Source organism: Cheilinus undulatus, linkage group 23 (genome assembly GCF_018320785.1).
Source record: "Cheilinus undulatus linkage group 23, ASM1832078v1, whole genome shotgun sequence".
Lineage (NCBI taxonomy): Eukaryota > Metazoa > Chordata > Actinopteri > Labriformes > Labridae > Cheilinus > Cheilinus undulatus.
The window spans coordinates 21,839,504-21,856,478 of record NC_054887.1 but is presented as its reverse complement, the minus strand read 5'-3'; the positions used below and the strand labels follow the sequence as shown (position 1 = coordinate 21,856,478).

The 16,975-nt window shown below is 39.5% G+C and overlaps 1 protein-coding gene across 3 annotated transcripts in view; it reads left to right on the top strand.

Annotated features, from left to right (window-relative positions):
• The window catches only part of anks1b (ankyrin repeat and sterile alpha motif domain containing 1B), a 360,504-nt gene that overhangs the window by 220,637 nt on the left and 122,892 nt on the right, over positions 1-16,975 (top strand). For all 3 annotated transcript variants that reach the window (XM_041780709.1, XM_041780708.1, XM_041780710.1), the window contains one exon: positions 9,927-10,113. In XM_041780709.1, the coding sequence (XP_041636643.1) occupies positions 9,927-10,113 (187 nt within the window). The remainder of the gene's footprint in view (positions 1-9,926; positions 10,114-16,975) is intronic.

The window sequence follows — 16,975 nt, the reverse complement described above, 5'->3', positions numbered from 1 at the left end:
GATAAAACATCTGCAGCATCTTACTGCGGATGTCTATTGATCAGAGTCCTCTGAGGCAAAAGAGGCGGCTCTGCCCCTTTTTGTAGATGAAGTCTGTGTTTTTAGACCAGTCCAACTTATTATCCAGGTGTACACCTAAATATTTATACGATGTCACCACCTCGATGTCCACGCCACAAGTGTTCACTGGCTGAAGAGGGGGTTTGGATTTGCGGAAATCTATGATCGTTTCCTTTGTCTTTGAGGTGTTGAGTAGCAGGCAGTTTTTGTGACTCCAGTCACTGAAGGCACTTACCAGATCCCTGTATTCGGCTTCTTGTCCATTTCTGATACATGCCACGATAGCAGTGTCATCAGAGTATTTCTGAATGTGGCAGGACTCAGTGCTGTATTTGAAGTCTGATGTATACAGCGTGAACAGGAATGGAGCCAGGACTGTTCCTTGTGGAGCCCCTGTGCTGCTCATTAATGTCCCAGAAACAAACCCTAACCATTGCAGAAACATAAAAAATGATTTTGGTAATTACCAATGCTGTTAATTTAGGGCAGCTGTGGCATAAACCTTACTTTGGTTAGGGTTAGGGTGGTCTAATAAATTTGTTAAGCACTATATATATATATATATACACACATTTTTACACTGTACAACTAAAATCAATGCATTTAATGTATTGTTGAATGTGTATTTATATTTAAAATAAGCTTTGAACAGCTAAGAGCCATGTTGTAGAGCTCACGATATTCTGACACCAACATTATGAGCTCCTCCATTGTTTGCTTTGACCCGTGAAGCCTGCTTTGTCTGGGTTCTCTCCCTCCTTCGATGTGATTGGCTGCTGCCAGGCGGCTGCTGCCAGAAAGTTCAACACGCTGAACTCCAAGCGGCAGGGCAAAATCTGTGCGCATTCAAGTGGGCAGCACATCTCAACAAAGTAGGGACGGGGCCATGTTTATCATTATGTAGCATCCTCTCATTCTCCAGGTATGTGTTCAGCATTGTCTTGCTGAAATATTCAAGGCCTCCTCTGAAAGAGATCTCGTCTGGAGGGGAGCATATCCTGCTTTGAAACCTCGGTAGACTTTTCAGCATTGATAGTGCCTTTCCAGATGTGTACGCTGCCCATGTCATAGGCTGTGATGCAACCCCATACAATCAGAGATGGAAAAGAAATTAATATTTTAATTTCACTTACCACAGAACAGTTTTCCATTTTGTCTCAGTCCATCTTAAATTAGCTTTGCCCCAGAGAAGCTTCTTCTTTGCATGACACAGCTTTAAGTTGCATTTATGGATGGCATGGCAGACTGTATCAACAGAGAATGAGTTCCCTGCAGTGATTTCCAGTACAGAGTCATGCCTGTTTTTGATGCAGTTGTCCCTTACGCACAGAGATTTTGCCAGATTCTCTGACTCTTTTTATGATATTTTGTACTGTAGATGGTGGGCTATTCAAAGTCTTGACAATTTTTGTTGAAGAACATGTTGCTGAAAAATTCCCTCAATTGTTAGATGTAGGTTTTTGCAGAGTGGTAAAACTCTGCCCATCTTTACTTCTGAGAGACTCTTCCTCTCTAAAATGCTCCTTCTATATTACTGACCTATTTAGCTGAAAAATGCTCTTCCAGCTGTTTTTCATTATTATTACTTACTTTTCCAGCCTTCTGTTGGCCTGTCCTTACTTTTTTGAAATGTGTTGCTGCGATTGAAATTCAAAATGGGCTAATATTTTTCATGAAATTTTAAAATGTTCTAGTTTTATATTGTTGTCCCTTGTTTAAGTAAATTTGTGCTTTTTTTCCACTCTCATCTTATTTCTTATCTTTGGATAAAATGTTGGTTTTCCTGTGATAACAAGTCAATTTCAATCGTTTTTCGTGAGAAATTATCTTGATATCAGAAAACAACCATTTTTATCCAGAGATAACAGGATAAATAAGATGAGATTCTGAGAAAACAACCCAAAATTGATTTATCATGGGCAAACAGACTGAAATAAAACATATGAATGCATGTGCCTTTAGGGCTTCCATAGGATCACGACTTGTTTTGTATCCTAAATTAGCGATAAGCGTTACACTCGTGGAGCTCTCAGACATTTTTCCTACATTTGTTCCTACAGATCACTGATCACTGTGGCATTTAGAGCTCATTAATATGTTCATGCTTATCAATCAGTCAGCCGCTGAGCCTTTGTTTGTGCTTGATACACACACACAGACATTTGATGAGCCCTCTGACAGTGTTTCTGCAGTCACTTAATCTTCCTGCAAATTTGTTCAGATCTGTGCGTAATTACACTACATGTTATTCCAGCACTGTACTGTTTATGACCTTGTTTGTTTGCCAGCTTTTTATTGAACCTATATTGTACTCTGTGTGAAGACCACACATGTACAAATAGACACACACAATCAATAAACAATCACAGTCATGGCAGCTGGCTCCATGGAGGGACAAAATACAGAAAATAGAGAGAATAGATCAATTTACTTTCAGCTACCTTGGCTAGCTCATTCCTCCCGTCATAGCTGGCAGCCTTCTTCACTCCACCTAAGGGTGCTAAAGTTGCTCCGACATCTCAGAGACCTTTATGTTTGTGTGTGTGCTTGTGGCTGTTAAGAGAGATTTGCTTTTCCAGCCAGCAAAAAGCCTGCAGGCCCAGAGGAGAGGTGTTGGTCATACACTGCTAATTGAACTGACTTAAGCTAATGTTAAAAGTCCCCAGTGGGAGCTTCACATCTGAGCTAATTCTTCCTGTATTAAAAGGATTTGTATGAGGCATTTTGATGATTTTAATGCATCATTCAGTTTATTCAGCTCATTAGCTGTGTGCCAAGAGGCATGTAAGCTCTGACTGGCCTCTGCTGCACTTTGAAGATTGTGTGTGCTTCTGAAGAAGTGGCAAAAAAACTGTTATTTCTGAAGGTCTGTCCATCTAATGTTAATATAAACTTAGCACAAAAAGTACAGAATTTTGTGTTTGGCAGATGAATTCTTTGTTGTAGCAACGCAATAAGGCCTCATCCAAATGGAGACGAAAATGATATATTTCTGTTTAGTTTGAAAAAGTTTTCCTTAAACAACAAGCATTGTTCCGAGAAATGTCTGCATAAGCACAAAACCACTGAAAATCACTGAAAAACGCTGCAGTATAGATGCAAGGCATGTAAGTGGCATTGTAACGCTACCATAGACATACACCAGAAGATAATGGAGCAAGCACACCCAAAACTTTCTCTGGGCTGCCCTTCTGGTTGCACCAAATATCCTCTACCCCAATAACATGTGGCGTATGCTGTTCTCCATGAATATCTGTTGTTCACAGTGGTAGTAGAGGAGCAGAAGACACAAACACAATCAGGTAATCTTCCATTATTGTTGTTGTTGGCTGGGCTCGCGCATGCAGGTTAAGGGGGCTATGATGTAATTTTTTCAGGAAAGATGTGCTTGGTTTTACACAAAGAGACAAAACGACTGGCGTATATAGATTTGTTCACTCTGGGACCCGATTTTAAAAAGTAGCGTTTTTGGGCCCCCACAATGCTGGATACTCCTAAACTCATCTCTGTGTGGACGATCCCTGGACACATCGACATACAAGTGTCACTCATCAGCCAAGGTCAAGTTTGACGGCATCTCTTTAGCAAATGCTTTTTTTACCCCTGTTGATACATCCAGAGACTTCGAGTGGTTTTTGGGTTATCCCAGCTGCCATTGGGCTAGATCCAGGTACACCCTGGACTGGTCGCCAGTCAATCGCAGGGGTGACATAGAGAGACAGACAACCAGGCACGCTCACATTTACATGTACGACCAGTTTAGAGTCCCCCAACTAACCTAATGAGCATGTCTTTGTTGGTGGGAGGAAGCTAGAGAACCCATGCATGAAAGGGGAGAACATGCAAACTCTGCACAGAAAGGCCCTGACTGGACAACAAACCCGGGACCTTCTTGCTGTGAGGCAACAGCCCTAACCCCTGCACCGCTGTGCAGCCCCCATCCCATATTTGCCAAAACAAATGCAAACTACATGCCTCTGTCCATGCCTCTGTCTTCTTCTTCATTAACAACAGGAACAGTTTTGTATAGCATTTTAGAAACATGACATTTTACTGGTTCCCTTCCTTTCAACATCCGTGATGATAATTCAAAATAAAAGTATCGATCTAATTCACACATTCTTAATGCATTGCCATTAAATTGTTTGAATACTCATTCATGATTTAGGCAGGATTATTCATGAACACTTCTAGTAATTAGAGACTGATATGTAAGTTTGGAAACCTTTGGTCCTTAATGTGAAAGATTAGTGACAAGCCAACAATTGGTGTGTTTTTCTAGAAGTGACACATTTTCTTCTAAGCAGGTAGCATATTAATATTTAGGAATATTTGATTTACTTTGGCAGCCTCCAGACCTTTAACTTGTTTGCTCTACTCCAATACATTGATGCATTTTTCCATTGGGTCATTTTATGTTCACCATGCAATATTTTAAAGCTGGCCAAAGCACACAATAATGAAGGGCTGTCCTTCCGTCTTTCCCTCCGAGTGTGTAAACAAATTCCTTGCATGGCCTAACAGTCACAGCTTGCATTCAAGACACTGATTAGTTGGCATAACTGATGAAATAATTGGGATAAAATAACTCAGAGTAACTTGTAAGTCCACATGTATGCTTCAGCTGCATCAACCACCCTCAAGCCTTCAGAGTAAGCACTATAAATGTTAATATCACTGAAATAGTCACAAAGTGTATCAAGAGCCCAGGAGGTTCAGCTTGGTGAAACTTTTAAGTATGTTTCTTGAGGAGAAAGATAAAAAAGAAGTTCAATCATCAGAAGAAAAGCAGCGAAGACATGAGAGACAATAAGACAATCTATCAGTGAAGTTAAAGTTCTGTGGATTGAAACTTGGGGAGAGGATGTTTACCAGCTTTCTATTCTATTTTCCCTCTGTCTGCTCTGCTCTTCTGAGCTTTTTCATTTCAGAGTTTGTGCTTTTACATCTTTCTCTAAATATATGAGGCCACTGAAAATGAAACACTGTGGAAAACGGCAGAAAGGCAACCAAACAAAAATCACTGGCTTGTGTGTACCATCAGTTACTGTAGGCTCCACTAAACATGAGATAAGTTGCCTCAACGAACTTGAAATATCAATCAGAACCATCATGATAATTACCTCTCAGTGTGTTAGATTTATAGAGTAAATTTTGCACTGCACAAGTTTCATCAGTCAAGCACAGACGTCCCTCTTCCCTTTTTAATCATGATAATTTTATGATAACTGATTATCCTGCTCATAATTTAGCAGAAAAGTCAGCCCTTGTCAATGAGTGCAAAGAGACTTACACTGCAGAGCTCCTCTCACACCACTGTAGGTGAGGAATTATATCTTTTAGCTAATAGGTGTGCCATTTATTAACTCCTCTGCACAAACACAGACACACATTAGTAAGGTGTTAAATGGCATGTTTCCCCCGAGGATGCTGTTCCAGGCGGAGAAAATGTCTTTTGCTGTAGTTTAGTCAGGCATGGCGGACCTGCCTGCCTGCATGTGTGTGCGTCGGATTGTGTGATTGTGTGTCCCCGCTCATTAATCCCCTTCCAATCGGCCATGACATGTTCATTAGCCTGCTGCCCGTTTGCATTGTTAACGCTGAGCCTCAGCAGGAGCTTCAGCATGTGTGCTCTCTTACATGCCACTGTGTGTACGAGCCTTTATTAAGCTGGAATCCAGAGAGACGACACATTTAGTTGTTAGAAAGAAGCAGAAGTCAAATACTCGGAGAGAAGGCAGAGATAAGTGGAGAATAAAGAGATATTTAAAGTATAGAAAGTGGAAGATGAATGCACAAATTAGACAAGCACCGACATAGTTCCATCTTTCTGGGTCGACTTTGCTTTTATCTTAAGATGTTTTGGGTCTGTGGCTGAGTGGGCATTCAGGTCCTGCTCTGGTGCAAGCAAGGTGGTTTGATTTAACTTTGCATAATCTTTTTTATTTAATTATTTTCTCCTTAGGCCATAAATGCATTTGATTCCCAATAAGTCAAAAATATAAATAGACTTTTGTTTGCAGAGCCACTTTATTCCTCCTGCCCTTGCTCATTCAGGGTGATTCCCTGCTCGCCCCATACATCATTGTCGTGTTCCCGGTCGCCTCTCTGGGCTGTTATGATTGTATTCTGTTGATGCATTGGTCCTTTAAAAATCCCCAGTGTCTGCGGGAGACAGCAGCTCTGCTGTTATTCCCTGCTGGCCAACTCTCCACTGAGAGAGGGAAAAAGTCTCACTGCTGTGTCTTTGTCACACTCTGGTCTGCTGAAACTGTTGTAGAGGAGACTTCAGGCTGTGTGCCTCTTATGTGTTAGATTTCACCATGTTTGACACTCCGACTTACTGAAAACAAACTGTGTACTAATGCCTAAATGTGACATTTATTCATCCTCTTGTTCACAAGAAGAAAAGATCAGAACAAAGTTAAAGTCATGGAATTGCTGCTAGACCACAGTAATTATAGCAAATGTCCTTCGTTCATAATGCAAAAAGGCAATTTGCACCATATTTAAGAGAATGTAGGCATTGCCTTTAGAAGAATTTGCAAGTCAATTCTCGGACACCTTGCTGCTAAAAGTTAAATAAGATCAGCAATGTCCCTTTGTCTTCTCATTAAATCTAAAGCTACTTTTGCACCCAGTTAGCATAGCTTAGCCTAGTGCTGGGAAAAGTAGGGAAATGTTATCCTGTCACCTATAAAATGCCAAAAAAGTTTCCTGACTAACACACTAGCGTTATTTTACATCTGAAAACTGTCATCTGTTGTGTTTTGGATTTTTAACTCACATTGCAGTGGCATTCTGGGTGCCTGAAGAGAAAATGCTTTGGAAATGAGTTCCAGTCTGCAAACCAGAGTTCCACCATGTTCGCTGTCATGCAAACTAACAATACGGAAAATAATTTCACACATGTATATCACAGTTACAGTCAATATCCAAGCATGAATAGGCTGACTGCACATGCACATTTTAGTCACCGCTCTGTGAAAGGAAGCATACGTTTGTGGGCATGCTCATGTTGTGCCATTATAAATTTCCACTTGTGACCTGGCATTATATTAATGATTTTTTTAGTTGTTTTTGCAGATCTGTGTGCACAACAGTCGTTATCAAAATGTTGTCATCTGAAGCAAACCTTTTTTTGAAACTGAAAAGAAAAAAGGCTCTGTTTTTAAAGGACTGTTTCTGTGTAAATGTTGCCTAAACCTTAAGTACTGTCTCTTTGTTAATGACCTCTAAGAAAAAATAGATCAGAGTGTTTCAAACATGCTGTACGTGGGTTTGTTATGTTGGAGTGGATCTCTGCTCTCAAGCTGCTCTTCATGGCTAAAATTCTTCTAATGGCGTCAGTTTTCAAAACTAGATGTCAGCAAGAAAGTGATTGAGCAAAAGAATTTATATAAAGTGTTTCTTCAGTAGCTTTTGGTTAGCTTAGCATTAAGATCGAGAAATGAGAAAATGTTTCTTTCTAAGTTTAACAAAATGTGCATACCATAACCTCCAAAGTTAATAACTTGCTCAATTTAAAAAGAGGGGATTAGCCAGCTTGACTTATCTCAAAAAATCAATCAAACCAGCAACTTTATCACGTCTCACTTGTTTTATATCGTTTCAATTAAAACCACAACAGTGTAAAGAAACTTGTACCCAGTGATTCCTGTGAAAACTTCCACATGCTTCTCACTTTTTATGCTAAGCTAAGTTAGCTCATCTGCTAGCATTAGCTTGCTATGTGTTGCTCTGACATGATAGATGTCTTTTTTCTTTCCTGGCAGCTTCAGAGTGTTTTAGAGAAAAATGCTTTGGCACTTTCTTTACGAGTTTCTCTTTTTAATGCTGAGCCCCCACACAGGATTATGTTTTCACATTTTAATTTCATATGGTTGTGTACAGTACAAACACCAAAATAGACTTATTACTGCTAGCTTGCATCATGCCTTTAACTGTGTTTTGCTCACATCCTTCTACTTCCTTTTCCTCTTCTTTTCTTTGCTCCTTCCTTCTGTTCTCCTTGCGGCCTTAATCCATCCTTACTTTCATCAATTTCTTTTGTATATTCTTTTACCCCTGTGTACCTGCTTCACTTCTAACCATAATTTATTCTTTCAACTTCTTTCTTGTTTTTAGTGCTTCTATTTGCACTCATTCTCTTTTCACCTTCAGTTTGTATTCCTCCAAATACATTAGTATAACCCTTTCTATTCCTCATGTCCTCATGTTCATCCTATTTCCCCTTGCTCTTGTTTTGTTTTTATCTTGCTACATTTTAGCCGATCTAAAGACTCTTCAAAGACAAATTTGCGTGCAGTGTGCATCCAAAAAAAAAGGCCATCTCTTCTTCTCTGCGTTCATTTCCTTTCATATCCTGTGCCCCCTCTTCTTCTCCCTCAAGGTTCACTTTTTGTCTCTTGAGTCACAATCACACGACAGTGAAGATCTTCTGAAGGTCGCCCTGTCATGTCTGTGCCTCTTAATATTTCAAGATGTTGTTTTGTCTTTATGGTTCAGTGTATGTATTCACTCTGCACTCATACACACACACAGACTCACAGCAGCAGGGTTTTGACTGCCTGATCTGTTTGTGAAGCAAAGCAGCAGGTTGTTGAGATCTGCAAATGCCTCATTATGTAAGATGTGTTTACCAGATGTCAGTCTAGAGTTTCTGTTGTTCTGCACCTCGCTTTTTCTCTTTCTGTCTCACCCGCTCTTAGCATTCATTATGTTTCTTTATCTTTCTCCATTAACGTCTGTCCCTCTCTTTGTGTTATTTTCAATACAACTTCTCTATTATGTAAAACTCTATATGACAGTGTTTGCATAAAAAAATCTCTCAGTTATGTCACCCATTGATTTCTAAAGAGGCATTATGAAGGCAAACAATGGCAGTCACCATATTAGAAATCCTATCTCCACACAAATTTTAATCATTGTAGACACACGAGGAGAGGTGGAGCTGAAGGGGGCATTGAGCTTCTACAATGCACCCACCTGTATGTCAAATGAGCCATGCTAAAAATCATGCCCATCATGCAAATCTCTTAACTTTGATATAATAAAATCAGTACTGGGCTCTAGCTTTCAACCCACCTCCACCCCAGCGTCGGAGCCTACAGGTAGATCACTCCTCAAATTCTGCATGTAAAATAAATCTGTGCAGAGTGATGAAGTCACAGCCTGATGCCAAACAATGCTATTTTAACATTCAAATGAGCCAGTGTTGTTTTGTCCCATTTTAACTTAAACTCGCTTAACTACACAGAGCACCTTTACCTGTCTGTAGCACTGTATAGCCTAGCTTCCCCAAAAGAGTCATGATTAGAGGGGCAACGCTCACTGAAATCATTGGAGGCTAATGCCATTACTATTGCCAAGTACCTTTTACAACTCAACTAAAATGAACCTTTAATGTTTGTTTTTCCCCTCAGAATAGTTTTCCTTTTTTACAGAAACATTTGGCCAAGAAGGCTTCTAGAGGAACAATAACAAAAGTGGAACTATAGAAAAACACATTAGGGAGCTGTGTAAGGGAAAGTACAAAACTTCTGGAAAAATACAGAGGTTTAGTACTTAACAAATCGGCAATAATACGGTTCATTAATGTAGCTTGACTGATTGCTGGATGTGTTTGTGTGCATTTAAATGTCAGATATGAGTAATATGTCTCTCTGACGCTTTTAAAGCAACCAAATACTAACCTTATATGTGTTAGATTAAAAAAGAATTTAATCATATCAAAAGAAAAGAATCAGACAGGATAACTCAAAATACAAATTCAGGAGATTGTGGCTGAAGTTGTATGTACATATGATCAAAAAAAGTAAATTTTCCTAACTGTTCCTACTTTCTCCTTCCCGTCTTGTATCCAGCCCAAGCAGCGCACCTCCCTGTCCTCTTCCCTGGACGTCCAAAGGCCGGTCAACCACAGCTGCGAGCCCAGTGAGGTGAGCTCGTCTCTGGGTTACGCCAGCTTCAGCACCAGCCCTCCCGCCAGCCCCCCTCTCAGCCCCAACCAGGAGGACTCCGCAGGCTCCAACGACGACTGTCAGCTCACAGGTGAGACTCAACAAACAGGCAGGAGGGAAGCAATTACTGTCAGTACATTCAACAGAAGTAGAGTAAGTGTTTGCCCTGCTGAAATACACTCCACCCTGACCTTTGGCCTTCTGTGGAGGAATCACAAATATTTTCTCTAGAGAATAACACAATAAGAAAACTTCTGCTTTCATGACTCCTTTTATCTACTTCTGCTTTATAAAATGCCAGGAAATAGTTCAAAAAATGATCACCATAAATGTAAATATTTACATAATCAAGCAGCTTGTTTTGTCTGGTAAATTCAAAACTTATCAAATATTAAAGAATTGAAAAGGAGCAAATATGAATGTAAAACAGAAATTTTGTAAGGCTTGAAAATTAGCATCCACATTTCAGGTTGGTTTATGAAAAAAAAGAGTGCATTTTAAGTGATTTTAGGGTTATGGTAGCTGTGTTTTTTTTGCCTTCAATAGTCAAAAATATATGCTGAATATGAAAAACTCAGCATATATTTTGCACATAAGCAGCCTGGTAACTTAGGGAGTTGTTGCTCAGTCGGCCCTCTTCAGCTGTGGCATCAATAATGCATAAGGCGCACATTTACTCTGAAGGTCAATATATTGAATGTCAATTTAATACTATTTGCCTTGTGATGCTTTCATTCAGCTGACTATTATAACACCACTCATCTTTTTGATTCCTGCTGTTGAAGTCTTTTCTTTCATTCTGTCTTTGTTGCCTGAGTGCAGTCGTTGTTTAAACTCTTTCAGCCTGGAAACCAAATGAAACTTTAATCCTCCGGCTCTGGGTCCCTGGAAATTGAAATCGTATTTCTCCTCCTGTCATACATGAAAACTGAGCCAAGAGGGAAACACCTCAGAGGCCGACAACAAATCTCAGAAAGAACTCTGGACTGTGGAGGGAGCAGAGAGATAAAACATTTTTCTCAGGGGGTTTAGTAGAAGGATTCAGAAATGTACAAAAATATACAATTCCAGTAGTTCTGTGAATAATTTTGGATCATTCAGTATCAATTTTTTTGATTTACACCCACAGATCTCTGTGCATTGCTGGAATCAAAGGTTGAAATAATCTCCAAGAAAAATTCAGCACTGCGTTTTGACCTTTGAATAAAGTCAGGTGGGTTGGACAAATCTGTGGCTCCACGCCATGATTTATTAATGACAAGAGCTGCTGGTGTTCCCACCAGGTTTAAGGGCATCAAATCATGAAGTGAAATTTAGTGTTGTACAGGCCAACCCACAGAACTGGCTGGATCCTGACAAACCCAGAGAACGGGCCCTCCCCAGTTGTGATTTATTGCTGGTTTTAATGCATGTGTGATGAAACAGTAGCATTGGAGCTAGCATCCTGGCCAACAGTTTCCTCATTTTGGAGCTGAAAATAGCATCAAGCTGTTATTGGGTTCTGAAATCATTTATTTGTAGATCTTTACAACCCCTTTTAACCACTTTTTCCACCCATTTTTGCTACTGTACTTTGCCCCATTTCATCCAGTTTTGGCACTTTTCACCCATTATTGACACTCAAAAACCATTCTTGCCACATTTTGACTAATTTTCGTCACCTTTTCTATCCATTTTTGCCACCGTTACTTTTTTTTTTGTCTCTTTTATTCCTGTTTCACCACTTTAGGTCTATTTTTTGCAACTTTAAACCCACTTTTCTCAATGAAAACTCCTTTTTTCCACTTCAAATGCCCATATGGTCTATTTTTTTATTCAATTTTTGCCACTTCTGGCCCTTCTTTTTTTGTCACTTTTCTTCCATTTTTTGCATCTTGTCTCCCATTTTTTGCTACTTTAGATCCAGTTTTGCCTTTTTGTTGCAATTGTTTAATTTTTTTTCAATTATTTCTTCTTCATTATATTCTTTTTCTTTCACATCAATGCTTTCCATATTGTTTAGCCTATACACATTGTTAACATTACCAAAGAAGGTAATTCTGTTTTAAGTAAAGAGGTTTACATTTAGAAAAAGGCTAATCCTGCAGCATAAATACAATTTTAAAAATATTTATTGGTTTGGCAAGCATTGTTATTATTCATAAAATATGATTATTACAACCAAACTTTACAATGGACCATGATTTTGCTGACCTCCATGGGCCCCCCCATTTGGCTGAACCCCAGAAAACTCTCCCCTTTAACTTTGGGGGGCCCTTGGTGTTGAAATAAGATCAGGGGAATAGGGATGTTTCATTTCAGCCTATTTCCCTTCCTGATTAAACAAAAATGTAAATTTTGACAAGTTTACACCCAAAATTTAGCATATTGATTTATTATTAATGTAATGTTTATATGTATGGGGACAAGTATGAAGCAAAACACCACAAACTACAACGTTTATAGCTTGAGCATATTTGTAATGTCCATTCCTGACTGTGCCTTTCAAGTACATATTTATTCTAAAGTTCCAGTGAAATAAAACTCCTTACAATAAGGACAGTACTGCATATCCACTGTTTTTGTCTGTATCTTGATATCATCTTGATAATGAGCAACATCAGGCTGTATGATTCTTGCTCATCTCTGATTCCACTATCATCACCATATTTTTAAGGCAGCAAAATCCTAGTATATATAAACAAAAATGCTTTGCTAGCTCAGTCTTATAACTAAGACATCTGCTGAGAAAAACTAATTTTCCATGTACAAATTTAGCACCAAAAAGCCTTGAATTTCTCATGCATTAGCTCATATAGCATCACAAAGCATGCTTATGTGCGCTTCTTATGGTGGGAACAGGGAGCCTCTGCATAAAAAGTTAAAGATGTAATCATGTCCAAAATTCACATCATGATTTTACCTGATTAAAAACTCCACTTTGATAAAAATATCTGTTGGTATTTAGAGCCTTTCAAAGCGAATTTTCTGTTCCTCATTTCCCATTTGTCTGCTTGCAGCAACCTGAAGAGGAAAGTAAATCAACAGACTCAACATTGTCAGTCTTTGTCAGTGTCAAATGTCCTTGATTTGTTGTTCTCTCTGGAGATTATAAAATCTTTTCTCCTCTGTTGTGACTGGGACCCTTTGCACTCTGTCTGCTCGCTGCTGTGAATCAGAATTGAGTTTTATTGCCAAGTATATTAACACAACAAGGAGTTTGACCCTGAGGTTTTAGTTCAAAACGAATAACACAGAAACGAATAAAAATAGTAAGAAGCTTTAAAAACAACAGTTTTATAGCTTCACATACTTGAAGACATAAGAGAACACAAAAAGTATGTGCAAAGGTGCAATAGAGGAGCTATACCGTTGTGCAGGTGTGTTTTTGATTAAATTACGGTGAAAATATCTCAAGGGAATTAAATAAAGTATACACAGTGTGCAGTCATGAACAGAAAAGCTCAGGTTTATTGTGGTATTGTAACACATAAAGTCTGCTTTCCTTTAGGGATGGGACTGATCCGATCCAATATCGTTATCGGGTCTGATATGGACGTAATTCATAGATCGGATACCTGACTGACGGCGCCGATCCAAGTGACCGATCCAAATCCATCCTACAGTTTGCGGTAGACCATGAATGCACCGCGAGACAGTCTGTGTGTAACTGAGCTAGTATTAGTGGGGGATGTATACACCTAGTCGATTAAACGGAAATCTATGTTTAGAATAGTCAAAACTAGTCTAAAGATGAGAGAACGCAAAGAAGAGTGGGTGTGACATTAGCCTGATATACTCTCTACAGTGAGGCTAGCATTGAAAGCTAGCGCTGCCTTCATTCCTCTTTGCAGATTAATATCATGCTTTAATATGAAGGGTGAGTAGTCATACGAAAGCTTAACCCTCGACAGCCCACATACCACTTTATTTCCATTTATTACTTTGGAAAACTGCCGTACTGCGGTCTTCCTACTAGACGCTAACAGCTTAGCCACCGCAGGGCTTCTCATTGTTTACATCCGGTAAAGGGTCAGAGAGGAAGGCTGTAGCCATTAACTGAAGCTACAGTGGTCTCTAGTGGCGGGTGGTTCATTACAGTTTAAAAGAGCATTATGAGCATTATTAGACAGGGACTTCGAGACCGTGTTCATAAAAAAATGATAGGTTATTAGTTTAACCGACTGTTAAAGTAGTAGTTTAACTTACTTGAGTAATGCTATTCAGGTTAGCATAGATGTTTATAACTTATACTCAGTTGTTGTTCTTTTTTAGATAATGTTGATATTTATTTTGTAGTAGTAGTTCAAATAAATTTGTTTGGAATGCATTTAAATTCAATTCATTTTTGTATTTTTGAGGAGCTGGGTGGTTTACTACAGCCTCATGTAACCTCACACATTATACCAACAACAATAATAATTCTTAAAAAGAAAAAAAAAAAAAAAAAAAAAAATATATATATATATATATATATATATACAGTGCTTAACAAATTTATTAGAGCACCTGTCATAAAAATGAGAAAACATAAATATTTTAGAAATCTTTCAAAAACTTGTTTAAAACAAAAAAATGTTACTGTTATTTATTTGGCAAATAACGAATTGAAACAACTAAATAGTCCTTTCTCAAGCATAATAACCAAAAACTTAATATTTTGTATGGCCTCCTTTGGCCTTGATAACAGCTTGCATTCTTGCTGGCATTGTTTTTATGTACTTTTCCACAGTCTCTTTTGTTATTGCGTTCCAAATAGTTTCTAGCTGTTCCCACAGACTTGCTTTAGATGAAACTTTTGTGCCATCAATCTTTGAATCTACTAAATCCCAAATTTGTTCAATAGGATTCAAATACGGACTTTGACTTGGCCAGTCCATCAGTTCCAGTACTCCAGATTCCTTTTTCTTGGCCCAACAGTCTCTGCACAGCTTTGAAGTATGCTTGGGGTCATTGTCTTGTTGGTATATGAACCCATGACCAATCAGATTCAGTCCAGAAGGGATTCCATGATGCAATAAGATGTTGCGGTAGACGTTCTTGTTCATGATACCGTCCATTTTCACTCATTCGCCCACGCCGTATCCACAAATGGAAGCCCATACCATAATGGAATCTCCATCGTGTTTCACTGTGGGTGCAATGCATCTGGCATCAAAACGTTCTCCAGCTTTTCTGCTGACATGAACACGACAATGCTGACCAAAGAGTTCAAACTTGAACTCGTCCGTCCAGAGTACCTTCTTCCAGTCATCAACAGTCCAGTGTTTGTGCTCCCTGGCAAATCTGAGGCGTTTCTGGATGTTTGCAGGCCTCAATAATGGCTTCTTAGCAGCTATTCTTCCCTTTAAGCCTTGTTCCGTCAGTCGTTTGCTTATGGTCATTCTGGAGACTTTCTCAGACTCTGATCTCGAAGCATTCATCTCTGCCTGAAGATCAACAGTGGTCTTTCTTCTGTCTCTAGTACTTCAAATCTTGAGGTGTCTGACATCTACTTCAGTTATGCAAACATAAAAAATGATTTTAGTAATTACCAGTGCTGTTAATTTGGGGCAGCTGTGGCATAAACCTTACTTCGGGTGGTGGTCTAATACATTTGTTAAGCACTATACATATATATATATCGAAATCAGTATCAGTATCGGCACATATTTATTGGAATTGGATCAGAATTGAAAAAAAGTGGATCGGTGCATCCCTACTTTCCCTTGCATTATTGTAATGCTTGCTGGCTCTGGGGCTGGATGACATCTGTTCTGTGAGGTGGCTGGAGGGAACGCTGTAACATGAGGTCTTGATCCTTCTCAACCACAGCCTTTTGCTGGAGGGGAGGGTCTCAAACAGTCTCTCACTGGGGTGAGAGGGGTCAGCTGCAATTTCACCTGCATGCCCCAGGGTCCTAGGGGTGTACAGGTTGTGGAGAGATGGATGTGAATGCAGCTTGTTCAGTCTTTTTCCGTGGCTGGAGCGTACCAGACTGTGGTGGTATTCTTGTTCTTAGAGGATGGACTCAATGATGGCAGTATAGACTGCACCATCATCGCCTTTAGTGGGTTGAAAGTGGAAACTGGAGAGTTGCAGAGGGTGATGGGGTCAGGTCCATCCTAAAATCTACAACCATCTCTATTGTTCTTGAAGCATTAAGCTCTCCGTAGCTCTGTCTGCACTAGGTCACCAGATAATAAAACTGCCACCTGAAGGCACTCATCACCACTGGAGATGAGTCCAATGAGGGTGGAGTCATCCACAAACTTGAGGAATTTGATGCAAGGGGAAAGAAGCTTTATGTGGACCTGGTGTTGATGACACTGCTTTCAGAAAGATGCTATCCTAGCTTCACCTCCTGTCACAGAAGTCTAAGACCCACTTACAGGTGGAGTCAGCCACCATCTAACTGTCCACTAGCAAGCTAGTTAGCACAGAGAGGTTTTTTTCCCTCTTCTTTTAGTCTAATAACAAATGTCCATTCCTTTAAAGGTCAAAAGTTTATTTTAAGACTGTTCACTAGTGTTAAATAGTGTGAATTAGTGTACTACAGTTCGAGTGTATAGCACTAGTTCAGGTAGGCCACAGAGTCAAGCCCTGTCATAACTGAGATCCACTGATTTCATGCAAGCCCTCATCAGCTGACAGCCTACTGATTTGCTCTAAGCACGCGATTGGCTAATCACTCTCATGCTGCTTCCTGGCTGTGCTCTGATGCTCTCTCTGCAAGCTCTTGAAACTCTCCTCCACCCCAGCTCCTCCTTCATTCTGCTTCTAAACCTAATCAATATCATTCAGTCATCATTGATACCTGCTCTGTTAGTTTTTTTCTTTCACTGCTTCTCTCCCTGCCTTATGCTTTTCTAGTTATTAATTGCTAATAATGAAATATTTATAGCCGTAAATCTTTTCTTTTTTTTTGGCAAAGTGGTTGTGACTGAAATAAACTCTGAGAGGTTTGTTCTGACCTTAAGCTCCAAAAAGTGTGC